The sequence below is a fragment of the Buteo buteo genome, chromosome 3 (assembly GCF_964188355.1).
Source record: "Buteo buteo chromosome 3, bButBut1.hap1.1, whole genome shotgun sequence".
Classification (NCBI taxonomy): Eukaryota; Metazoa; Chordata; class Aves; order Accipitriformes; family Accipitridae; genus Buteo; species Buteo buteo.
In genome coordinates, this window is record NC_134173.1 from 14,946,639 (window position 1) to 14,973,331 (window position 26,693).

A 26,693-nucleotide genomic window follows, 5' to 3' on the forward strand; every position below is an offset into this window, starting at 1 on the left:
GCTGATGTCTGAGCTGATGGGCTTTTCACCTGGGTTCCTTGCTGTGCAGGGTTTGTCTTTAAGCAGAACTTGTCCCACCACAATGTTTGAGACATTAACTCTTCCAGTCTCTCACAGCCATTGAAAACCAGTTGGAGAAATTGAAATATTGGGTTTTTCAGGTTTTTTTTACTGTGTTTTTGTTGTAAATGTCAGGTTTTCACTATCTTACCTTTTTGTAGAGATACAGAGTAATGCAACTATTGTTTTGTTTTGGATAGTGAGTAGATATTAGCATAGTTACTTAATAATACAAAAGTACAAGCATGGGAGATACATTGCTTTAAGCAGAATCTTCGTAAACAGGTAAGGGTCTAGGATAAATTTTAAAGCAATGGTTTTAGCCCTTTATAAACTCCAATTTAATCCAGGAAAGGCACAGGCAACAGCTCTCTAGGGGTTGTGACACCTTTTGCATATATAGCTTGTGGAATGTAGGACCTCTATACTAAACAGGATGTTAAAACTTTACATGATGAAAGTTGCAGAGTATTTTAGAGGAGAAATCTAAAATTGCACATGTTGAACAATGAATGGTTTAGATAAAGTCAGCAGGAGAGCCTAAGCTGACAGCTGTATATGAAATTTCACTGTATATGAAAGTGCTAGCATTCAGAAATTTGTTTGTCAGCTCTGTGTTGATAGAAGTTTTGGATCCCAAAAGCTCTGTTCTGTAAAATAACCGTAAACAATTTCCTCTGAAAAATAACTAAGCAGTCTTACTCCTGTCTCTTGAGCACAAGCAGTAGACGTCCCATCCTTAGCTCCCTCAAGCTTTGACAGTTCAGACTACTTCCCAAAAATCCTAAAATCAATAGAAAAGAAAAACAAACAAACAAACAAAAAAACCCTTACATGTTCTTAGAAAAGTGGCTACCAAGAAAAGGATAAAGTAGTAGACAGAAAAAGCACCATTTAAATAAGTCTTTATATATAGCTGTGCAAAAGACTTTCCATACTAAATAAGCAGGGTTTTTGTTTATTCGATATTAAACTAAACTGTGTTTGGTGATGCAGCTTACAAAAAATTTTAAGGCAGAACCTCAGACAAGCCATGTAATGATACTGTGAAAGACATACTGTCTTCTCATTCTTAGGAGCAGTGACTTTGCTCATATTTTTGGCCATTCACTGATACTTTAACTTTTAGCAAACTCCTTTCCCTTTAGGTTTCCTGATCTGAAAGGTTGGGACCCAGACAATGAATGTGACACAATAAGCTATTTGCATTTAAAAAAACAAAACAAAACAAAACAAAAAACAAACTTACATGGTTGTAAATATTTGGGGTTTTTTGGAAAACCTTCAGCTGACATATGCTTCTTAGATATTTTTGAAAGCAAATGTTATAATTGTGTTATGATGCCAGAGACCAATAAAAGGATCATCAATTACTAATAAAATAAAACCAGAAGTGTGTAAATATTTTCTAATCAAAATGCATTTATCTTCTGGATGAAATGTGCTTGTCTAAGAAAGCTCTAAGTTTCTCCACTATAAATGACGGGATGGATTGCTTTGTAGCATGCCAGTTTGAATTAAGCATCTCGTAAGATTATCCTAATTGTTATCTGTATTTAATTTTTTTTTCTCTCTTCCTGCAGCTTATGGAATCCATAGTGTTACCATGTCTAACACTCTTACGCAAACTTGTGTATGCTGACCCAGTTGTTCGTCTGTCCCTAGCACAGCAGTCATCTTTACTGCTTTTACTATTCAGAGGTAAAGATTCTATTTTGACTGTAATACATGTGGGGAAAGCAAATGTGTAAAATATGGTTAGACATTTAACCAAAAGCCTTCTTAAGAACCTTGGATCACTTCAGAGTCTCTAATATTTAAAGATAAATCATTGTGTGCTTGTGTTACCCATGTTGTGCCATCTGTTGAAGATGTTGGCAAAATGACTGTGGAAATCAGTTCTTTTTAATGAGTGTCCTTCTATATATTATTAAATGTCAATGTTTTCCTAACACATTATTAAATATCTTTATTTTATTCAGTTTCCCTGATATTCCAAAATGATCGTGCTGTTTTAACTGAAACTACAGTATTGCTTTGTCTTCTGTTGTTTGATGAAGTAGCAAGGACAGAAACATGGTATGAAAAAACAGTTTTATACGGCATATTCTCTAGTCAAAATTTAAGGATTTAATGAAAATAAGTTTATATATATCCAAACAAATTATGGCCCAAACTTTTATATATCCACAATTGCATATTTGTAGGCCAAACAAATTGTTTCAGTACTTGGGTTGCATGCTGTATCAGTCTACATGGCATATTTTTGCAGTTTAAATACTTTGTACCTCAGTGTTAACTTTAAGTTTATTTTAATTTTCAGAAAACCCTGATTGGTCTGTAATCCATCTTTCCCATAAATGGGAACTACACAAATCAAATAGCTAGCTGTAGGCAAGGTTTTTTTGACTTAATTAGAATTCTCCTATTGACTTTGGCTTTTAAGTGTAGCAATTTTCCTTAAACCATCCGACCTTAGCTTATGATATTTTATTATTTGAAATTTGCATATACCTCAGAAAAAATATGCTTTTAGAATTCACACACATGAAATATACTGAAAAGAACTATAATGCATATTTTTTCTCTAATATGAAAAAGGAAACAAGCATGTGCTTTGGTATGTTATCTTTAATTTCATTTTTATGTGCAGTATATCTTCAACAAGTATTCTGTATGTGTGTGATTAAGAATTATCTTAATATTCCATAATCATGAAGAAACCTTGTTTATTCATACAAGTTATTCATCAATGGGTTACTAAAGAGCTATCTGGAGGAAAAAATACAGCTATATCTGAATAATAAAAAAATAAGTGTCTCATTAGTAGAAAATCTAAGCTTAAAATAGACAGTAACAGCTATAACTTAATCTTTTGCAGGGCTGATGGCATAACCAGTAATGATACTGGCCTACCTGCCTTCAGTTTACCTGTTGCTGTTGTTAGAAGGTATGTGTGGGTGGTTTTTTGTTTTGTTTTGTTTTTTTAACAGTTAACTTTGCTGCTTTCCATTTGCTGTCCTTCCTGAAGTATGGAGGTGGGAGAATGAAGGGAAACCTTTGATGTAAAATCCAAAGTTGTCTGCATTTTAAGCATGGAGGTTTTTTTCAAAGTCTTGTTCTCTGAAAAAGATTTTCAAAAACTTTATTTGCAAATTTAAAATCTTGCTGTAGTAGAGCATTTAATTAAAAAAAAACCACAAAAAAACCCCAACCCCCAAACCAAAACAAACCACAACTTTTAAAAATTTTTATAATTTTTTTTTTTTTTTTTTAGGTATCATCTCCCAGTCAGGATCACTGCTCATCATGTAGTTAGCCCTAATACTGTTGTGGTGCCATTGTCTTCTGAGTGCTTGTCTATGAAACCTGTGTCAGATATGCTTAAGATGGCTTGGAATCTGTCATGGTACAATGGGATTGAAAACTTATTGCAACTGATAAATTACGAGAAGGAAGCAGAAACGTGAGCCATTTTATCTTGATTTTAAATCCCAATATATTTCAATTAAATTTGTGTTCCATCAAGTTTAAATAGGTTTTCAACTTCAAACAGCAGCTCAAGTTGTTACTGGTTTGAGAATGCTGTCCTTTTATTTTAAACTTAAAGGATCACATCCCAAGAGGCTGTAGATATATTGTCACAGCTAATGTTTTACCTAAATTGCATTTATACATGAAGTCTAGAGCTTGATCCAACTTTTATTGGTGGTCAGACTAATTTCAAACAATTTTAAGGGCTCTGTGACTGTTTTTCTTTGTAGTCTTTTTTTTTTTTTTTTTTTTATTAGGGAGCTGCCTTTTTTCCCCTTTATAGTTGCATGATTTAATTTTTCTATTTTCTTGGGGATTTAAATTTGAAATAATTATTTTTTTTTAATGGTAATACTAAGAATTATGGTAGATAATGAAGAAAATTCCCTTTACATCCTTTGGTTAGCTCTTGAGTAAGCATAATTTCTCTCTTTGAGACTATTTTGTGTACAGAACTTAATGTCTTAGATTCTTGATTTAGTAGGACTGAAATGCTTGTATCTACATCTCTGTCCATGTTGATAATTTTTTAGTTTTTGCTTTGTGCCCTTTAAGGGGTCCTGCAAGTTTTATTAGTAAACAGTGTGGTTCTGAGCCATTGGAAACTGCAGTTATTGATTTGAGAAATCATTTTAATTTTAAGTTCCCTCAGGCAAAAACAAAGCAATGTCTTAAAAAGAAAATAGGAAAATAGTATAGTCCAAGTGACCAACATTTACAATAGCATGGAAGAAGAGTTCATTACAAACAGTGTGAATAGCACCTTTCAAGTAACTTTGAGAGGTGCCATTTTTTCCAAGGAACCCAAACAGCTTGGCATTTAAATGTAGTGGTGTCATGTCCCAATTTCTCAGGATGATGACTCAAGTTTGCTGATTCCCAGGTCAGGATTGAAGTGAAACTATGCCAGGGATCCTTTAACTCACAAAACTCAACTTTTATTCGCTCACAACAAGAACTGGCATGCTCACCACCGAAATTGGTATGCTCAGAACAAAAATTGGCATCAAACTATGTCAGTAAACGGTGTAACATGTGCTAACCATGCATCACCAAACATATACTACAGGCCTGGCTTATCTGGGAATCAGTTGAGGGCAGACAGTAAGGCCAGCCAAGAGCTCCAGTTCTGGTGGGCTTGTGCCCACAAGGCTTCAGTTTGTGTCCTTTTATCATCCCTACCCCTCCTTTGGGGGCGGGCACTCGAACTCATTAGGCTAATTAGGTAGTCTTTGGGCTGTGGGGTCGTTTGGGGAGTAGCTTCCCCTTCCCTGCAGACATGATCTTTCTCCATCTGTGGTGAGCTGCCCTGTTCAGCTCATCAGAACAGCACCTCAGAACAGGGAGCTGTGCACCCACCAGCACAGCCTCCCCCTCCTGTTGCTGATGGGCTTCTTTTCACCTGTGATTCCTTGCTAGGCAGAGTTTGGTGTTATGCAGAACTTGCCCCACTCAATGTTTGAGACACTAACTCCTTCAGTCTCTCACAGGTGGTGGTGTTTGTTATTGTCGGGTTTTGGGTTTTTTGGAGGTGGAGGGGAGGATCATTGGTTAACAAAAATAAAATTTTAATGCAATTTATGTTTTGACTTGTCATTTGAACTGGGAAGTAAAGGAGTCAACACTCACTGAAATAGTTTGTAAAGATACTGGCTGTTAATAATTTTTCTCTTATGCCTTTTCAGATTTTTAGACTCACTAAAACTGTCCTCAGAAGACATTCTTATACTCAAAATAACTCACACAAACTATGGACTGCAGGATTGTCTTAATTCAATCATTCAGGCAGTGTCCCACAGGGGTGTTAGGGCTGCTCTCACTAGGCTTAGTTTTTACATTCTGAATGACACACTTGCATTGAAATGCAGTTCTGGGTCTTGTGGAACCACTTTGAAGAGCTTTGTTTGGCAAAAAGCAATAAACAGGTAAGTGTATTGACTACAGAAATCCATTAAAGATTATGATGCTTAAATTGTAAATTTACTAATTTTCATATTTTAAATTTATGGAATTGATTGTCCATGCACCTCTGATCTTGATATGTATGTGTTGTTCCCTGTGTCTGCTGGAAGGACAATGCAGCAGGGCATAAGCAATCCAGCAGATTCTTGGAGACCATCAGTGACAAATTCCTCATCCAGGTGACAGAGGAGCCAACAAGGAGAAGTGCTCTGCTGGACCTCATACTCACAAACAAGCAAGGGCTCGTTAGGATTGTTAAGGTCTATAGCAGCTTTGCTGCAGTGACGGTGAGGTGGTGGAGTTCAGGATCCTGAGAAGAGGGATGAGGGCACAAAGCAAGATCACAGTGTTGGATTTCAGGAGAGGAGACTTTGGCCTCTTCAAAGATCTCATTGTTAGTGTCTCATAGAATCAGGCCCTGGAGGGAAGAGAGGCCCAAGAAAGCTGGTTAATATTCAATGATTGCCACCTCCGAGCTCAAGAGTGGTCCGTACTAGGAGGCCGGCATGGGTGAACAAGGACCTCCTGGCAAAACTCATACACAAAAAGGAAGCCTACAGAGGGTGGAAATAGGAACAAGTAACTTGGGAGAAATATAGACACTGCCCAAGCGTGCAGAGATGCAGTTAAGAAAGCCAAAATCCCACCTGGAAATCAAACTGGTGAGGACGGCAACAAGAAGGGCTTCTATAAGTACATAGGTGACAAAGGGAAGGCTATGGAAAATGTGGGCTCGCTGATGAATGGGACAGGGACCCCAGTGACACAGGACATGGAAAAGGCTGAGGTCCTGAATGCCTGCTTCACCTCAGACTTTACTAGCAAGACCAGCCTTCAGGAATCCCAGGTCCCACACACCAGGGCGAAAGTCTGGAGCAAGAAAGACCTACTGTTGGTAGAAGAGGATCAGTTAGGGAACATGTAAGCAAACTGGACATACATAAATCCATGGGCCCTGATGGGATGCACCCACAAGTGTATCTTGACTAATGTAATTTCCTGTCCACTTTGATCAATCAAGGTGATTGGGAGAGGTGCCTGAGAATGGGAGGAAAGCAAATGTCGCTCCTATCTTCAAGAGGGGCAGGAAGGAGGACCCAGGGAACTATAGGCCAGTCAGCCTCACCTCAGTCCCTGGGAAGGTGACAGAGTAGCTAATCCTGGAAACCATTTTCAGGCACATGACCAACAAGAAGGTCATTCAGGAGTAGTCTGTCTGGATTCACCAAGGAGAAGTTGTGTTTGACCAGCCTGCTGATACTCTTCTACAATAAAGTGACTGGCTTGGTAAATGAGCATAGAGCAGTGGATATTGTCTACTTTGACTTCAGGAAGGCTTTTTGACACTCTCTCCCATAAGATCATTGTAGAGAAGCTCATGACGTATGGGCTGGATGAGCAGACAGTGAGATGGATGGTAAACTGGCTGAATGGCCGGGTCCAGAGGATGATGATCAGTGGTATGAAGTCCAGTTAGAAGGCAGTAACTAGCAGTGTGCCCCGGGGATCAATACTGGATCCAATTCTGTTCATCTTCATTAATGATTGGGATGATGAGGGAGAATGAACCCTCAGGAATTTTGCTTATGTTACAAAACTGGGAGGAGTGGCTGATATGCCAGGGTTGTGCTGCCATCCAGAGGGACCTCAAAAGGCTGGAGAAGTGGGCTAACAGAAACCTCATGAAGTTCAACAAGGGGAGGTGCAAAGTCCTGCACCTGGGTAGGAACAACCCCATGCTGAGGTTCACCAAGCTGGAAAGCAGCTTTTCAGAAAAGGGCCTGGGGATCCTGGTGGACACCAAGCTGAACGTGAGCCAGCAATGTGCTTTTGCAGCAAAGAAGGCTAACTGCATTAGGAGGACTGTTGCCACCAGGTCTAGGGAGGTGATCCTTCCCCTCTACTAAGCACTGATGAGGCCACATCTGGAGTGCTGGGTCCAGTTCTGGACTCCCCAGTATGAGACATGGACATACTAGAGAGTCCAACAAAGCACCACAAAAACAATAAAAAGACTGGAGCATCTTTCCTATGAAGAAAGGCCGAGGGAGCTGGGACTGGTTAGTCTGTAGAAGAGAGAGCTCAGAGGGGGGATCTTGCCAATGTGTACAAGTACCTGAAGGGAGGGTATAAGGAAGATGAAACCAGGCTCTTTCCAGTGGTGCCCAGTGACAGGACCAGAGGCAATGGGCAGACACTGAAACGCAGGAGGTTCCCTCTGAACATCAGAAAACGCTTTTTTACTCTAGGGGTGACTGAGCACTGGCACAGGTTGCCCAGAGAGGTTGTGGCATCTCCATCCTTGGAGATACTCAAAAGCTGCTGGGACATGGTCCTGAGCAACCAGCTCCAGGTGTCCCTGCATGAACAGGGTGGTTGGACCAGATGACCTCCAGAGGTCCCTTCCAACCTCAATGATTATGTGATTCTGTAATTTACATACACAAACCCAGCAAAAAGTAAGAATATTGTATTTAAAATAAGGATATTTAAAATGCATAGGTAGGCTTTGCAATTATTATGAATTGCTAGTAATTACCTTTTTTCTTTCCTGTCTGTGAGCCTGTTCAGATTTTTCTACCTTTTATTATATGCAATTTCATGCTTACTACATGTAAATACACTTTTTAATATATATAGCAATTTTATATTATAATACACAATAAATGTACAATAGTATTTAAGTATAATGATTTTTATGTAAAAGTATTTAAAAATATTTAATATATATGATACGTATAATATAATAAATATAATTCCGTATTTGCTATATGTAAATATATGTAATATACATATTCACTCTATATAAATTCCACATTTGCAGGTGACTTCAGTCCTGTTAGGCCAAGATCTTAAACTCTCCTTTAATGTGCTACAAGTATGAAAGTAAATATTTTCGTTTGCATTGCAGGTTTCTGCAAGTGCTTCCAGCTTCTGTGGAGGATGAGAAGCTTTTAGTAGATGTCTTAAGATTTTTAAACAAATTGCTTAGAGACCAGAGATCAAGTTTGGAGTCAGACCATCTAAAGTGGATTTTGAAATCATTGCTTAAAAATGTAAGAATATACCTAAGAAGTTAGCTGTAGACTGTAAGAAATTATATAACTGTGAACTGGTTGGGTGTTTTTTTTTCTGGTGAGTTCATTCCTCAAGCGAAATGACTTCTATTAACAAAAGCAAGAAATAGGAGATCTTGTGGTATTAATGTCTGCTACTTTGTGGTCACTGCTACAGTTCTAGTGCTTGGGGAAGTTAACTTCAAGCAAGAATAAACTTCCTTCTCTCCTTTACTTGGTATATGAATTGTTTCTCTAAACCCAGGTATTACGTTTGCCGGAAGGAAACAACATCTACCTGTGTGTGTCTTGCTCTGGTGTAGTTAACTACAGTAATACATTGTATAGAGCCATATAACTATAGTTAGCTATGCATAGCTCTGTGCAGAGCTCTATATGTACATATAACTAATATATGATATGGTTAACTATGTAACTATACATGCATATGTGTGTACATACATATACAGCTGTATAAAGTATGCTTAGCTACATAATTATGTATGTATTATCTATGTAACTTAAAGGTTGAAGTTCACACAGGTGTTTTGGAACCTTCTGTTTGGCAAAGAGATATAAATGAACGTTATCTGTCTTGCATTAAGAACAAAACCTGAAAGTTAGGATAGAAGTTTTTGTTTTCAGTGTGTCTGTCGCTTAAGTTTTCATTTTAAATGGTTATAATATATCTAAGTAAAATATTTTTATAAGCATGAGGAAGGTATTATGAGTGTACAGCTCAGTTGCTGTAGTTAAAATGCATGTATAGTATTGAAAGAATGTAATTTTTTTTCAGTTTTCTAGAATCCTGTGCTTTCTATTTGAGATCTGTTCTATCCCATACTGTTCATTTAAGATGTGTAAAATTGGATAGTATAAAAATAAATGGGAAATGAACATCATAAAGCAGTATAAAACAACTTTTATATTTGTCAAAATATAATAATTCAATCTTAGTGTATAAAAACAATAGTTAAATGCCAAGGTTAAAAGTGATGGCTGCAGTTTTAGAAGTTTGCAAAATACTGTTCTTCACAAAGCAAGGGCATACTGCCCAAGTGTAAGATCATTCATGGTCTTACAAAGGATATCATATGTTAAGTACAGTCTACATGCACTTGCATTTTCCGATTTTAAAATACAATCTAACCATTTCAGAAAAAAAAATGCTAGTAGACTTTGTTTCAGTTACTACAGAATTCAGGTACTTCAATTTATATGGATAACTGGGAATCCTATAAAATTTCGTAAGTATGACCTGTTCAATATATTAATATAAAATCTTTCTATCAAATGATTTTAAGTTTTTCAAGCAACTGAGACATACAAGATACAACTTGAACTAATATTTCTACTATGTGTTTTCTGGTTTTTGTGATCTGTTTTTTTTTATTGCAAGTTATTGCTGTATATAATTTTGACTTTTCTTTCATGCTTCAAAATACACCTTGTCATGGCTTAATGTCAGGAAATTTTAAAGGCCTTAACAGTAGATTCTTTTATGGCATTTAGTAGATTCAAGATTCAAGTAATTGGTAATTACAGGAATTTTTTACTATGCTTTCTACAGAAATAATTCTTAGTAAAATAATCATGGAATTTGTGATTTATAATGTGCGTGATTTGCAAGCTCTCAACAGAAAAATGGCTTTAGTGTGGGTATTAAAATAAGATTTAAACAATGCATTATGTGACTGTATTTCTATTCTTTTCTTTTAGAAGCCAAAATCCCTTTTGGGCCTGCTGGTGCGACCAGAATCCCAAGTGCAGGATGAAATAGATGAAATTCAGACTGCTGTCAGGCAGCAACTGGATAAAGAACTCATTCGTCTTTTTAACACATTGTTATTTTGTTCCATGTCAGTGACTGACAGGTACAGTGTAAATGGACCTGCCAGTGTAATTCTGATGGGGGATCATAATATCTACTGCTGCTGTATTTCTGTCAGAATTTGGATAGAATTACATCATGACTCAATCATTTTAAACTGTAAAAATGGAATATACTCAAAGTGAAGATCAACATTAGATAGGCCTTTTTCACAGTAAAATTAGGAAATTAACTGGGGAACTTGGAAGAGCATGTACTAGTGGTCACTTTTTCAGCAAATGATAATTAAACGGCAGAAAGAAGATGGGCTTTTTTTTTTCAATGCTGGAAATTTGCACAAGCAAATGATAACTCGGTTGATTTTGTAGCATTTGTTTATAGCAGAGTAAAAAATTGAAATATTTGAGAAATCAACAAATATTTATTTTCATGGAACTCCTTTTAGGCCTAATACAGTACATCAGTGCACATTAGTGGTTATTTAGGACAGTTACTTCCAGCATGAAGTTCCAACTTTTTTCTGTCAGTCAAGCAAACACAGAAATGAATTTCTGTTATTTTTTTTCCTCTGAATTTGTAATATAACATTTTCTCACACTAAATCTCTCTGTCCAAGTGTATTCTAAGAGATACTAAAATTGCAGCCTAAGATAATATGTTTTAATTAAGTGCCACAACATAACTGTTTGTAAAGATACTTTCAAAATGTTACCTTCATCATTCTTCCCACACGGTTATTAATTTTCTAAAAATTTTGCCAGCAGGAAAAGGGAGGAATACAGAAATCCCTGCTAGTTATATCTCACACTCCTGTATTTTCTATCTACCTGAATTCTAGATTGATAGTATTTTGTGGGAAATATTTTTAAACTTGTCTCTTGAACCACAACAAACATAAGCGTAGCTACTAAGCTTTGCAACTCTTCTTGTTATGTTATCCATCATCTTCAAACTCTTGCTCTTTATTTAACATGCTCCTTAATAATTAGAGTTACATCTAATTTGCCCTATTTTGGTTAAGCAGCCCTGTTATAATCAGATGCAATATTATGCTTTCAGAACCTAGGTGAAGCTAGAAATGTCAAATTTAATTCCATGTTAATTTGCGCATAAGGCAATAGTAATAATTGAGATGCTGAGACTCATAGACTTAACAGTAAGAAGAATGAGGCGTTGGCCTCTTGTAAAATGATTCATTATAATAGTTTCATGTTGACAGTTGATTTTTTTTGCTTCTTACAATTAAACCAGAGAGGCCTTGGAACTTGCTGGCTCTTTCAGAACTGAGCTGGCTCTGAAGCTGCTACAATGCTTAAGGCTAACGGATGCACCGCATTTTTACGGACTTCCTTCACTGGAGAGAACATTACAAGGAATGGTTCATGTTACCGCACTTCCGGACTGGAGTACCTACTCTGCTGCAGCTGAATCTGTCACAATTTGTAAAAAATATTTAACAGGTCTTCTTGAGGTAAGTAGCTTATGATAAAGAACTGTGTAACGACACTATAATTTTTAGGATGTACTTCTAGTGAATATCATTACTAGGAATAGGTGTAGGAAAGATGCTTTTTTTTCTGCTAAGTAAATAGCAAAAATATGGAGACTAGATTGAGTGATGTGTATCTGTACTTATGATGATAGGTTATATTGTGTGTGCCTTCATCCCCTATTTAAGAGGTAATATAAAGTGACTATACTTTAAGCAAGATGAAAAATAGATGTGTTTGGGTTTTTTAATAACTGAAACTAAGAGGAAAAATCCAAGATCTCCCACAGGCAAAATCCATGTGTGAAAGGGAGTCTGGGGGAGCAGTAACTCATTAGGTGGGTTATTAACACCAAGAAGGCAGAAAAGAGGTAATTCAAGATGCTGCAGTTGTTGGGAAGCCAAAATTTCATTCTTGTTTTCAGTGTTCTTATTCGTTTGCTAAGTCCATGAATGTGACAGGCAATTAGTTTTTGCTCCTAAAATTTCATCTTTTGAGAACTCCAGTCTCCTTAAAACTGTAGGAAAAGCATAGATCCGGCTTTCTGATTGTTTTATGAGTATTCAGAAGTTTTCTTTGTAGTTTCAAATACTAAAATCTATTTGTTGCATTGGTAGAGGCTTGGAAAAGTCTTAAAGTAGTTTTGATTCATTTGTGATTCTGAATGATGTGAATAGCAACCAGATAAGTGTCAGGAAAGTTTGTATACAGATGATAATCTATTTGTAATGAAAAAAAAGATAGTCTTTTAGGGGGAGGTCTTAACCTGCCAAGATTTCTTGAGTAGAAACAAATATTTTAGAGCTATTTGATTAGATGAGTTCTGCAGTTTGAAATCTAGACTAAAAATGGTACCAAGGGGATAGATTGTGCCATGTGAAAGAAAGATTATTAGTGGACAAAATCTTAATAAATGTTATGGAATGAAATCAACTGGTAATACATAAGCTCTATGTGCAGAAGAATTACGCAGTTTTACTTGCCTAAATATGAAAGTAAATGTAGGTTTCTTTTTGAGGGGAGGGAAGAAAGTGGGTTTGAAAGGAATTCTTGTGGAGTGGGACACTGAAAGAAAGAACAGCAGCAAAAATGGAGAGGTTTAGATTGCCATGCTTTGGGGAGAAAAATACATCCAGAAGTGTAAGTCTTAAGATTATAATTTTTAAAAAAATATTCTTGGTCATGTTCTGTTGAAAGCAGCATGCTTTTTATTTTAACATGTATGGTTAGATATTTGGTTAGAGACCATTTATTTTATGTTATGATCCAGTGACCTTTATTTCTGTTGATTAGAATTTGATATAGAAAGCTGATATATTCATTCCAATTCAAATCACAATAAAACATGTAAATTAACCTTTTTCTTGAACACAGAATTTTGAAAAGAAATTATATTTTTAATTCCAAACATAGTATAAAAAACTGGGTACAATAAATGGACTGTTTGCATCAAAAACAAACTTTCAGGTTTCTATTCAATATTGTGCTTATTATTAAGCTCCACTGCATTCTTCATTTGAAGAAGCAAATAAAAACCATTGAACTTGAGAGGTTTAACTATATAGGAAACCATTGTGTGACTTAATGACTTATAAATAAATAAATTCTTAAATTTCAGCTAAAAATCTGCCATCTTTTCATGAGTTTAAATTATGATTTAGTAGTGTGTAGGACAGTTTGTACTCTACCTGTGTATTACTTAGAGTAAAGCTACCACAAACTTGTACCCCCACTCTTAGGTGATCTCATCGTTTTATGTTGAATGGGGAGGAAACGCTATGTCTTTCATGGGAAAAGGTGTTACGAAAAGCACAGTTCTTTGCTTGCTTCACTTATCTCATGAAATGATGGCTCAAGCCAAGGATACAGTAAGTGCATTACAGTTGTCCTTATCTTGTCATTTGTGAGGGCTATGCATGGATATATTTTAACTGCTAAAATTAAATGATGGATTTTCAAATGTGGTGGTGGAAGATGTCTTATATTGCAACAGATAGTAAAAATGAAAAAAAACCCCCAGGTAATCTCATTTGGTATGTAATATTAGATAAATGAATAGAATAGAGTATAGTATACAAGAAAGTTGAAGATTCAGTTCTAAACTTACTGAAATAATTCTGCAACTACTACTGTGGATTTAGAAAGGTCTTCTATCAGAATAAGGTATAATTTTCTGTCTATAAAAAATAAGAAATCAAGGTTTTATGTAGGAGGAATAATTTTAAGGATTTATTTATAACAGCATTATTTCTTCAGCCTTGTGTAGATAAGAGGCTTTCTAATCTGTTTACACATACAATGTGTATTCTGTCACGTGTGTGTTTTTATATGTAGACATGAAAGAATATATACGTACATGAAAGAATTATTGTCTCACTTATAAATGGAGCTATTATTACTTACTAGCAAAATTTATCTGTGCTTTGTGTCCATGTGTGTATTTTTAGAGCTAAATTTTTGAGAGTTTATAAAAAATGGCCTTCATCCTGAAGCAGTTAAAGCAAATTTAACAGTTTAGTGTAATCATTTTGGAGAATTAATATCCACTGTTATTAATATCTGTGATAGCCACAAGTCAAAACCTTTCAATATGATCAAGGGCATATGTAACTAGAAAAAGCAGTATACCTGCTTCTCTGAATTCCAGATTTCTTCAGTTCTGTACTACTCCTTCAAGATATTAAGTGCTGACAAAGTTTATTAAAATTGCAGAGGGACGCAATATTAAGTACACTGCAGGAAGACTGCAGCCTCCAAAGAATTAGATCATAAATGCATGGATGAAGGAGTGGACTTTTTTTAATATCAGTCTTGTAGAACAATACGTATAGTAGCATAGTGATCGGTGACATTTTTTGTGGCTATAAATCATAATCTGTGTATACAACAGTGTTACTGTCTAGACTGTAGTAATAACATATAATCTCAAAGAAATTTTAAATCTTGGCTGTTGTTTACGATCATGTTATTTAGCATCAAATCTTACAGAAAGAGAAATACAAAATTAGCCTTATTCCTCTGTGCAAGCAGTGTTATACAAGAGGTGCACTGGACAACTATGATTTAGAAAAATAAATAAATTAATGCTAACTTTAAAATGCACAGTCTAATGACTTGAAATAAAAACTAGTTAAAGCAAGTTATTTTTATGCTCAGTAGCAGTATTATGAACCAGTATGGTTCTTCATTATTAGAACCACCTTGTTAAGTCACATATAAGATCCTTTAGCTCATACTGATGTACAGAAGTTACTTACAGATGTTTGTAGGAGTACACAAGAAATGGAGCATATACTTAGGGTATAATAGAATTGCTGCAATGTTTTATTTGCTTGCTATGGTATCATTTCATTAGTCTTGCTTTGCTGACCTGTTTTGTATTTAATTTTGTATGTTAACGCCCTCCCTCTCCAAATTCAAAGATTGTAAAATACTGTGGTTTTTGTAATTAATATTGTGTGTATTGCGAAGATCCAAGAGACGCTGCTCCAAATAAAACATCAGTCATCTATTGTTTAAAAATAGACAAGACTGAGATGGTCAGAAAACACATACATAAAATTTTGGGTATCATGATTCATTATGAACTTAATGCATTGTTTGTGCACTGCCATGGTTAAGCAGAGCACTTCGCAGGTATGGGTTTTTTTCTGACCTGAACTAAAGAAATTAATTTGCAAAATCAAGTATGATTTCATGGAATCTGCAGCTAAGTAGTATGTGGTATTGTGCCTGACTTTATTTAATCATGTGGCAGGTGCATGAAGAAAAAAGAATTAATTACGATCAAAGAAGTAATTGCATGTTCTTATTTGGTAGTTTTCTGCACATGTATACTATAAGAGAGAAAGACAGGTAATGTTAACAATAAGCAAAAATAAAAAATGTAAGGAGTAAATTTTGAACAGAAATAATTGTCCCAGTATTTCAAGTAAAATATTTAATCTCTCTTTAACACTGCTGTCCCAATTCTATGAAGAAGACAACACAAATTTAATTTTACTCAGTAGGTGAAGTCAGGAGGTTAAATACATGTTTATAGAGACAGAATCAAAATTTTTTCCTGGAATATCAGTGTTGTGTGCATTTAAAGTCTTCTAGTATGTCACTGGTAGCTTAGGCTGTTGGTAGACTGGCATGGCATTGAAAGAGTTGTAAAATAATTTATTAATTTATTTTCTGTTTCCTAATCAGGACTGGATATCTCTTTGGTCTTTGCCATACGATAACACTGAAGAACAAGCTGCTTCTCAGCTAGGTCTGGCATGGCTGATTCCTTTATGGGTGGACAGAGACCCTGAGGTTAGTTAATGCAATGTTAGGTTGATATCTTATTTTTACCCTTAAAAATTTGCAAAATTATTGTTTCATTTTGTTTTGCATTATTTAAAATGCTACTGACTATATCCTAAATAACAGTAACAATAAAGTTAAGGAGAATGTTTCTATATAAATATAATCTGAGAAATTCTTCCCTATATCTTCTGTCTTCTATGCTTTCATTAGTCACTGATGATCATGATTCATAAGCACCTTTCGTTGACATTGCTGTTACTTAGCTGCCAAGCAGAAACGTTTACATGAATTACAAATTTAGAGCAAATGTATTTGATGCAAATCTGTTAAATTTTGTTTGCTAAATAGAACTATTTTATGTGGTAAAATGTGAAGGCTATTGAAGACTATCTTAATATTTTTAAGTATTCAAAAATCTATTTTATTAATTCTCTCATTTTTAATACGCATAGCTGTGATTGTAAGGCCAGAGAAATATAGGAAAAGAGGTTGTTACTTTTTAAATTATTCCCATAAGCTCCAGATTCAGTTGATACAACTTAATAATTGAAAAAATGTGTTGCTAATTACTGTAAGCAATGTCACTTTGTGTTGTGCTTGTACATACTAGGTCAGATTTACAGCACTTGGAATAGGATCAGCGCTTTCATCCCTTGAAATAGGATGTATTGCTTTAGCAGAAAGTTGCCAGAACATTTCAGGAGGGCTGTGGGGAACAGTGATAAACATTCTTCTGGACCAGTCTGAATGTAGCATGGTACGCAGGGAGGTATGTTTCTTGTGCCCATCTGCTGTCTTAGATTGTCAAGTTTTTTTCATTAAGGAGAAAAGATTTTTTTATTATTATTTTTTATTTTATGTATCTATTCTGTGATGCTGCACAACACCTACTGCTTTGTGAGTTAAATACTACCTAATTAAAATAAATGTTTAGTTTCTTATTTAGAATTACTCAAGAAGCAACAAATACAGATGACTAGTGTAAGCAGAAATCTAAACAAGACAATTGAATGCACAAAAACTCCTAAGGCTTACTCAGGCAGACAAATAGGTTGCTAAAGTGTAACAAATTAGCCCAGATTTTAATGGCTGTTTTGTTCCACTTATGAACACTTAGGTGCGTACTCATCAGCTGATGTGTAGTAAATACCTCTTCATTGCAGACATGAAGTAATCTAATTTGCCTATGCACTAAGTTTTATTTGTGAGAACTGAAAGTTTGTACTTGGGTAGAACAGCACATAGAACATTTATAATACTATATTTAAACTGTGTATGCCTTTTTTTTTTTTTTTCAACTTTCTATCAACTCTAGTTGTAAGTTTTTTCTTGATTTCCAGTGACTAAGAAAGAGCAACTGTGACAAATAGTGGGTTAGTTTCTTCCCAGCTCTGTTGCTCAACTAATTACATATTCCAAAGTAATATTTTGAATTTATTTGTGCAAAATGCTTTTGAGAATGTATGCTTCATTGTTTTAGTTAACTTCTAAATCATTTTAGTAGTCTCATAAGGGTCAAGTTATTGACAAAAGATTGACAAAGTAAGAAAAAAGCAGTTTCAGTCCACCCACATATACACGTGATATATGTGTAATATAAATTAGAAAAACACACATGCCATATATCTAAAAAGGAAAATATTTGGAACGTATGTGTCTGTCCCAATGTGTTCCCTGCATTATCCCAATTATTTTATAATAATTAAAAAACAATACATGAGGACAATAGAGTGAAGGGTCGTAAACAGTTAACCAGGTTTTCCTGCTCAGGGATTTTTTCCCATTACTTCTTGTTATGTAAAGCTTATTCAACAGGATTGACTGTATTGGAACAATGATGAAAGTATTTTATTAAAAAAAAAAAAGTTTGTTTCCTAGTGACTTCTATTCCATCTCTTCCTTGTCTTTTTTTCCTTACCAGCCTTCTCTTCTTCTAATGACATCTATCATAGGTGAAGTTTGAGGGTGTTTAGGTTATACCCTTCTAATTATTCTTTTTTTCCAACATGAACATGAAAATTCTTTGTGTTTAATATACGGCTAAAGCAATGGAATAATATGTAGACTGTGGTGTTCAATCTGATGTGATTTTTTGAACTGTAATGTCTAGATGGCAATATTGATGCTTTCATTTCTTTCAGGCCGCTTTTATTCTGCAAAATCTCCTTGTGATTCCAGTTCCTACAGAAGATGTGAAAGATTGTCTTTGGCAAGTGAGTGACTATTGCATTTGATGAGAAAGGTCCTAGTGTCACAGAGAGATGTTATTTGATACAAAAACTTATGTCAGTATACCTATAAAATATAAACTTAAAAAACACTACATGTCGAAGGTAACATTTTGGATAGAGAAATATACAAATAGGCAAACTTCTTTCGGACTTCCAGCAAGCTCAAGAAAAGAACCAAAGTTAGTTTGTATGTATGTTACATTCCATGAATATAGTATCTTTTGGCTCCTAGGAAAATTGCTTACTTATATAGTATCATTAATGTTTTAGGGTAGAAGCTGGTCATTTATTTTACCCACATTTGGAATGCAACATGATTTGAGGGCTATGAGGAAGAAGAAATGCTGAGAATATGGTGTTTATAAAATGTTTTGAAAGAAATATGTAAGTGATGAGAAACAACCCTTTCCAAAGAAAGATGAAACCGCTTGTCGCTTAAGTCAATTTAAATGCTTCTTGAAAACGTAACCCCTTGCTCAAAGCAGGGTGAACTAGAGCAGGTTGCTTGGGGCTGTGTCCAGTTGGATTTTGAGTATCTTGAAGGATGGAGACTCCACAATCTCTCTGGGCAACCTGTTCTAATGTTTGACTACCCTCACAGGGGAAGAAGTTTGTTCTTAAGTTTAAATAGTTCTTAGTTAAATGTTCTTAAGTTAAATTTCTGGTATTTCAATTTTTGCTCATTGCCTTTTGTCCTGTCACTGGATACCAATGAGAAGAGTCTGTCTCCCTTTGCTTTCTCTCATCAGATATTTATACAAACCGGAGACTTTTCCAGTTCTGACCTTGAGTCAGTCATCTCATGTTACCTTCAGCAAGTCTGGTTCATTTTACATAAAGATCTTTGGATCTTACTTCCCCATTTTTCAAATTTTTGTGACCTTGATATCTGTTCTTTCTGTCCGTCTTGCTCCTTCCAGTATGTGAGATTGTACCTATATGAGAAGTGTGTATGTTCTTTTTTGAAGAAATTTGCAGATGCAACCATATCCTGTTTTATCTGTTCCTTTCTGCAAAAGATCAAGTTAGTGCTGAAAGACATTCCTCCTGTTTTACTAGGATAAGTTATCTATGATTCAGCTGCACCCAAAATCAATTATGCTATCACTTGCAGAGCTGCATTTTACAGTATGTCTTATCTTTTGTTTACATCTGATCATAAAGGAAAATGTTCAAGTAATCTTGTGAATCTGGCCCTTGTTTCAGTGTTACTGCTTGTAGTTTATCAATATGAATAGTAATTCTTTAAATCCATAATAGCAGGGGATTTACAAGGGGCAGCCATTGTGACTTGTTGATATAAACTCTGTTAAAAGTTGCTTAGTCTTTTTTTAAAACATTTCAACAACTATGGTGAGGTGACAAAAATTGAATACAGTTGTAGAATTCTGGATGAATTCCAATGCAATTAATAGAAGCTTTGAGTCAATGTGATTCTTATTAAGAAGTGCAATTTAATGGAAATTGCTCATCACTTAATAAGTGTTCATGCTGAAAGATATTATCAAACAACACTTTATGGTAACTTGTAAATTAAAACTTGAAAATACAAACAACAATTAAAATTGTAAGACATCCAGGATCAAATTCTATATTTCAGACTTACTTTTTTTTCCCTTGCACTGAATAAGATGGTTTGTCTGTTGACCTTAATGCAAGCAAGTTCAAAGGAGAGCTATTAAGTGGATCTCGATGAATTGCAGCAATAATGTACCATAGCCAAAGGAGAACATTATCATTTTATCCCTTATGCAAATAGGGCTGGAAAAGGCAAGGCTGTTAATAGAGTTTGTAGGCCAGTATCTTCACAAGAATGTCTATAGTGTTGCTGTTACCTAATTGATTTGCTTTATAGTTCATTTTGATATGTCACTTTAAAAAGTGGCATAGGAATTTTTTTTTTTTTTGTGAGTAAAGTTAACCGGTCCAAAGTATTCTAAGACTGCAACATACTGTGTTGTATGAAGATTGCTGAAGTTGGAGCACTGTATGAATGTAACTGATGAGTAACTCTTTTAGGGCCCTGTTGTACAGTAAAATATCTTGCATAGCTTTTTAAACTGGCAAAGGCAGTTCTGGATAGTAAAATTTTGACTAAATTTAACAAAACTTCCAAAGTATGCATTTGTCATAGTTGATACAGTCTAAGTATATTGCTGACAGTGTACAAGTAAAGTTTTATAATTCATCGCAAACAGTTTACATTAAATATTACATTCTTCTTCAAAGTGTTTGTCCTATCTGTTTCTCCATTAATTGGCATAAAAGGCAAATAGTGAAAATAGTCTGTTTGTATGTTACAGAAATGAAAAAGAATGAGCAGTAGCCATACAAAACTGTGCTTATAACTTACTCTGTAACACAAAATAATTTTTCTGCTTCTACTTTATCTGGTTTTTGTTTTTGTTTTCTTGGAAAGTAAGCTTGCATTCAGTGTAAATGGAAGGGATGGGGGAGATCTAGAGCCTCCTGGGGACAAATAGTGTTTTTCAAATTACTTATTTGCAGTTGGTCTACGTCTGCTCTCTCCTGACTGCCAAAGAAAGTTTCTAGTTGGCACTGATGAATTTTCTTTCCATAATTTTAACTAGTTTCTTTTTGAAGTGCTGAAAGATGCCTCCTAAAACTGTCTTGCAGAATGTAATTCGTTTGAATTTTTCTCAGTCTGGGTTCTTTTGCCCATTTTTATGGTCACTCTAAAACAGGTTATGTTGTAGCTTAATAAAGCTTTTTTTCTTCTGTTACCATAGAAAACACTGGAGAAATACTGTAAAAAAGGCAGTCAAATCAAACTGTTTATTTGAAATAAGACTATGAAGTCTTTCTTTTCAGGTGCAAATCCTTTGCTCTCAAAAGTTTTCCCTGAAGTCAGTATTTTAAAAGAAATGACTGAAAACCATTCTTCAAAGATAATTTCTTTCTCTTTATGTCTTGTTTTCTAAATAACTCTTTTATCATAGTAGACTGACATGTATAGATGTAGTATAATGGCAGTATACTTTAGAACAGGGTGACCTTTTCAGGACATTTACTCTTAGTATGTGTGCTCTTTTTCCAAAGAAAACTTTTTTTATTAGTTTATATCTGTTAGTAGATTTAAATGAGAAATTAAAATTGTAAAGTCTCCCGATACTTTTACCGTCTTAAAACCACCCAATTACAGCTTTCTGTGGCTTTCTACTTAGCTGTTAACAAATTTCTCAGGAGCTAAATAACTACTTTGATTTTGATAAATCATTACAGTTTTTGTAAAATATTATGATTTAGCTTAGCCTTAATAAAATCTACATTTTATTTTTGGAATCTATAGTTATAGCCTGTAAACCAGCTATGTATACACACACACACAGAGTTGTTAGGCTTAATTCAGGGGTTTTTTAACAGTTTTTTTTATGTAAAAATTCTTTTAAAGCAATAATGTTTGTGGATTTCATGTCTTCAGGGTCCCTGTGTACATGATGAAGAATCTGGCCTCTCTCAGACAGGAAAACCTGCACTTAAGGCCCTTTTGCATCACTGCCAATTCTATGAACATGTGAATCAGATGGTGAAACACTGTTACCTAGGATGTTACATGTTTGATTTGAATTCTTCCAAGGAAGGCAACCTCATCATAGAAAAAAGTGGTATAAATGGTAAGTGATGTTAATGTAATCTTGTAGTAATTTAAACCTACTTAAATAACTTCTAGTTTTGAGTAACTTACCTCAAATAATTCTTACTAAAAATGGAATGGAAAATGATTATATAAGCCATGAACTTAAATATGTTGTTAAGTCAAAATATTGCTCTGAGGATTTAAAAAGTAGATCAGTCACTAGTTTAACATATCTGAGAAAAAGCTCTGAGCTGTTATTTACATCTTTAAAAAGTTACAGATGGAGAAGATGTAATTGGTTCTGCATTACATTTTCTTGATGTGTTCAACTTCAGATACATGAGTAGGAACGGACTCTAATATACTCATGTTAGATGCATTCTAAGACATTCAGTTATAACTTAATTCATAGGCTGATCAAATTTTATACTCAGATTGCATTGATTTATTTTTTTAACCTGTATACCCTTGGAGTATTTCAGATCTAACTTTTATATTGACTAATAATTTTCTGAGCAATATTTCTAAGTCTTACTATGATGCATTGTGGGAACCCACATTCTTGTCTAAATGAGTATTATGATATTAAGGTTAGAAAGCTAGCAAATTCTTCAGAGAGCTCAATCAGTAAAAGCTGTTCAAGGGAGGGAAAATTAGTAAGTTCATCCTTTTTGGTTTCTTTCTTTTTTTGTAGACTTAAGTTTCTCTATTTCCATCTTCTAAGGCTACAGATTTAAACAGTTCTTGTAGGTCTGCTTCTGTTAAACTTATGTTACAGAAGCATGAACAGAAGAGGAATGTTATTTCCCTTACCAAGTTATGACTTTGACAGACCCAAGGAAAAGAAATATTCTTGGTTAACTCACTGAGTTATCAGAGAAGTACCTCAGCAGTATACAAAATTCCAGCCATAAAAATCCTCAGTTTCTTCTGTGGCTGCTTTATTTATCTATAAGTGTAATTTTTTTCAATTCCACACATTTCATTTCTCCCATGGTCCTCTTATTTGTGCCTCTTGGTAGTTCTGTTATCTGATGCAATATCATATCTAAGAGCAACTCAAACTCCAGGACTGTAGAATTTTTCAGTGAGCAGTTGAGATATGTTTTATCAGGTTATTGAAAAGCAAAGCCAAAAAAATGTTTTTCCAGGAGCTTTGAAATAAGGGGGAAGAATAATCTATGATATTTCAGGAACAACAAACAAAATTTTTGTTTATTTAAAAAAGGGAGGACAGAAAGACATTTGCTCTGTCTCTAAAACTATAGTGCTTGAAAGGCTTGTAAGTTCTTCATTCATGTGTTCAGAATTGTGTTGTTTATCTATAATGACCTGTTTCTGCTTTTTGGTAGGTCCCTTGTCATCTCTTAATAGAAGATCTTGCTTTGGTTTATCTTCCCGAAACTATTTTTGTCGTATTTTTCCCCAATGTATTTTCTTCACATTTTTCAGGAATATAAAAAAACCCCTCATCTGCAAAGTTATGTTAAAACTAAAATTAGTTATCTCGGTTTAGTAATTAGCTAAGATACGTATAGGACTTCTACTTTTGTGGGTTTTGCACTCAGCATCTGTGTAATCTAGTGCTTTATTCTTTCTTGTTTTCTAAATGTATGAAAGCCTCAAAACCTATTATTGACAAGCTTGTGCTATAAAATTTTTTGGCACTCTTTATTCTGAAAGAGATTTACAAAGTAATTCTGCCTTCATTATATTTATGAATATGGATTCTCTTGAAACTGCTTCTCTTAAAATGTGAATTTGAAGTTTTTTGAAGATGAGCACATCTGTTCATTATGTTTGTACTGTGAGACCCCTGTATCTTCAATACTTTTGTACTATTACATTTTAAATAAAACTAAATCTGAACTATTTCACATGACTAAAGGCTGCAACTACAGTTTGAGCTACGTGTAGCTTTTTCCAGACTATTTTATGTTGCACTGAAAATTGTATTTTATTTAATTTCTGTTTGTTCAAGGGATTTGCTGGATAAGAATTCGTAGGTACAGTGTGTGAAAACTTATATTCTGAGATCTTCAGATGGATAACAGTGGTTGGCTACTTTTTTCTGTTTCATTCAAACAATCCTTTGAAAGGCTTGTTATGCTCTCTGCTGGTCTTACAGTAATGAAAACTTTTTTTTGTTCAATTGTGATTTTGATTCCTATTTTCCTACAGATTTTGATGATTCTCTTAATCTTTGGAAGGGTCCATCCAGTCAAAGCCAATCTTCACATTCTCAGTCAACATCTGAAACTATGGTAACTTGCAGAGTAATCTATTTATTTTAAATGTGAAGTTGTTCCTTAGATGCTTTGAAGAAATGTAACACTCTTACAAACGCTAAAAAAAACCCCAACAAAACCCAAAACAAAACTGAAATTAAACTGAAAATTAAACAGCTGAAATTAAATTGAAATTTACTCTGAAGTAGCTTTAATATGCTAAAGAAAACTTTTACAGTTATTTACCTGAGCAAAAATAAGTAAAATAGCTTACCTTGACTAGCTAAATGCATAAGGCAGTACTGTATTCTGTAGCTTCTCACAGCAAGACGTATTCTCCAGAGATTACTTTGTAATTGGCTTTATTGACAAAATGCAGTCATCTCCATCTATATTTGTCACTTCTGCTTTTATCTAAACTGTCCTTTCAGAGTGAACCTATATTTACACTACACAGCTATAGAATTGGATCAATCAAAACCATATAAGTACATTGGGTTAAATATTCTGTGTCATAGTAAACTCTGGATTCTGAAAATGCTTTTATAAAATGTAGAAGTGGCACAAGTGTTTGCAAGACCCAAAATAGACAAGAAAAATATAAGAAGGCAGGTGGCTGCTTGAAAAATTTGTTTCTGGCTAGGATGATTACTGCAATGAAAGGATGTAAACATATGCTGTCTTTCAAGATGGCAAATGCAAAGGAAGAGAAATTGAAACACATTCTTCCAGTTCCAGATTAGATTTGCAATATCAGATCAGGCTGTGGAGGAAGCTTTTATAACATTCACTAGTTACCTGATAAAAATCATATATTTTCAAAGACTGCAGCATAACTCCAAGAACACTCTGACATGTTGCACTGAAATCCATTTCTATAATTTTATATTTTCTTCAAAAATTTTTGATTTATTAATAACCATCTAATGTATTATGGAAGCCATAATATCATAGATTAGAAGTTTCCCTTCTGTTCAACAGATGTTGTGCTTTACCAGTCTTTGTCATATCAGCACAAGATACTGTTTTATTTTATTGACTAAAATTGTTATGCTCAGTTTTGCTGTGGATCATGATTAAAAATAACATAGAATAGCCAGTATTGAAATTTTGTCTCAAATTATTTCACGTTTATGATTTTTCCTTACAGTTTTGACTCTATACTATACTATACTCTATACTATACTCTATACTATAAATGTATTGCTGTCTAGTACTGTTCCTGTTATCTGGCACGTTTCTAATAATAATTGAGGAGGAAGTATACTCTAGTTTTAAGCTAAAATTTCTTTCTGGGAAATTTTATTAATGAATTTGATTTTCATTCATCTAAAACAAAACACACACCCCACACCCCACACCCCCAACGCCTTAGGGTTATTTTAAACACAAGTATTCAAATTTGAATATTTGAAACTAAAATAAATGAAAGTGCATGTAAATCAGGAAGTAGATGCTAACATGAATACTGCTTAAAATAACATTTACATAAGAATCTCAGGTTTAAAAGCAGTTTCCAAATTGCTTTTTACTGAATAAATTGACTGCCACTTTCTTATTGGAATAAAAGTTGAACAAATTTAATCTTGTTTTGTTTGTGTTACTTCAGGGAAAAGTTAAATTTCAGCCATTCTTATCAGGGTTGAATGTCTAATCTGTTTAAAACTGTGCTTGAGATCTCGTGAGGAACTGAAGAGTTCATTACATGAAATTGCTTCAGCTTCAGTAGCTTAAAGAAAAGAGGAGAAAGTAATTTGGAATCTACTAGATCAAATTAATGTCTTTTTATTTATGTGTGTAAAGTAGCATCGTAGTTTAACATAAAAGCACAGCTCTACAATTCCATTTAAGAAATGGACAACTAATTATTTAAAGTGGAAAGCACAATGTAACACTAAGATACAGTCATTTGTATCAGTCTCCCAGATGTTGTAGAATTCATGTTTGCTAACATTGTGCTCTTACAGTTAATGTAAGAGAGTTTTATTTGGTTTTTGTTTTGTTTTGTTTTACTCCTTCCCCTGATACGTATGAAGATTTCACACAAAAATTTTGATTGTCATTTACAGAAGTTAATTATTTCCATTTGTCCTTCATGGACCTTTTTAGCAGCTGTAAACTCTTGTTTTTATTACCTAAGTTTCTTACCTTTAAAAAAATACTGGTGCTGATGTGACAGATGGTAAGTTTCCAAACTGGAAGGCAAGATGCAGAGGTCTGATGTTCCAATGCCAATATTAATTAGGAGAAGAAAGATAGAGGTAGGGAACTGAGGCTAAATACAAACTGTATTTCAGCGGGCAGTTAATGACTGTCAGTTGTCTATCTAGGAGTTTGGAAATCCTTCTAAAAACTCAAACTTGTCTTGAAGTCAGGCATTTGCAATTTATTCGTATGTAACTTCAAA

At 34.5% G+C, this 26,693-nt stretch overlaps 1 protein-coding gene across 10 annotated transcripts in view; it reads left to right on the forward strand.

Annotated features, from left to right (window-relative positions):
• RTTN (rotatin) overlaps positions 1-26,693 on the forward strand; it is a 91,210-nt gene that overhangs the window by 34,545 nt on the left and 29,972 nt on the right. For all 10 annotated transcript variants that reach the window (XR_012649740.1, XM_075022888.1, XM_075022890.1 and 7 more), the window contains 14 exons: positions 1,644-1,761; positions 2,043-2,139; positions 2,942-3,010; positions 3,338-3,526; positions 5,280-5,519; positions 8,468-8,612; positions 10,332-10,486; positions 11,695-11,914; positions 13,673-13,801; positions 16,128-16,235; positions 16,840-16,998; positions 18,371-18,442; positions 21,903-22,095; positions 24,240-24,322. Coding sequence is in view for 9 of the 10 variants with exons in the window: in XM_075022888.1 (XP_074878989.1) it covers positions 1,644-1,761; positions 2,043-2,139; positions 2,942-3,010; positions 3,338-3,526; positions 5,280-5,519; positions 8,468-8,612; positions 10,332-10,486; positions 11,695-11,914; positions 13,673-13,801; positions 16,128-16,235; positions 16,840-16,998; positions 18,371-18,442; positions 21,903-22,095; positions 24,240-24,322 (1,977 nt within the window). In the remaining variant the exon portion in view is untranslated. The remainder of the gene's footprint in view (positions 1-1,643; positions 1,762-2,042; positions 2,140-2,941; positions 3,011-3,337; positions 3,527-5,279; positions 5,520-8,467; positions 8,613-10,331; positions 10,487-11,694; positions 11,915-13,672; positions 13,802-16,127; positions 16,236-16,839; positions 16,999-18,370; positions 18,443-21,902; positions 22,096-24,239; positions 24,323-26,693) is intronic.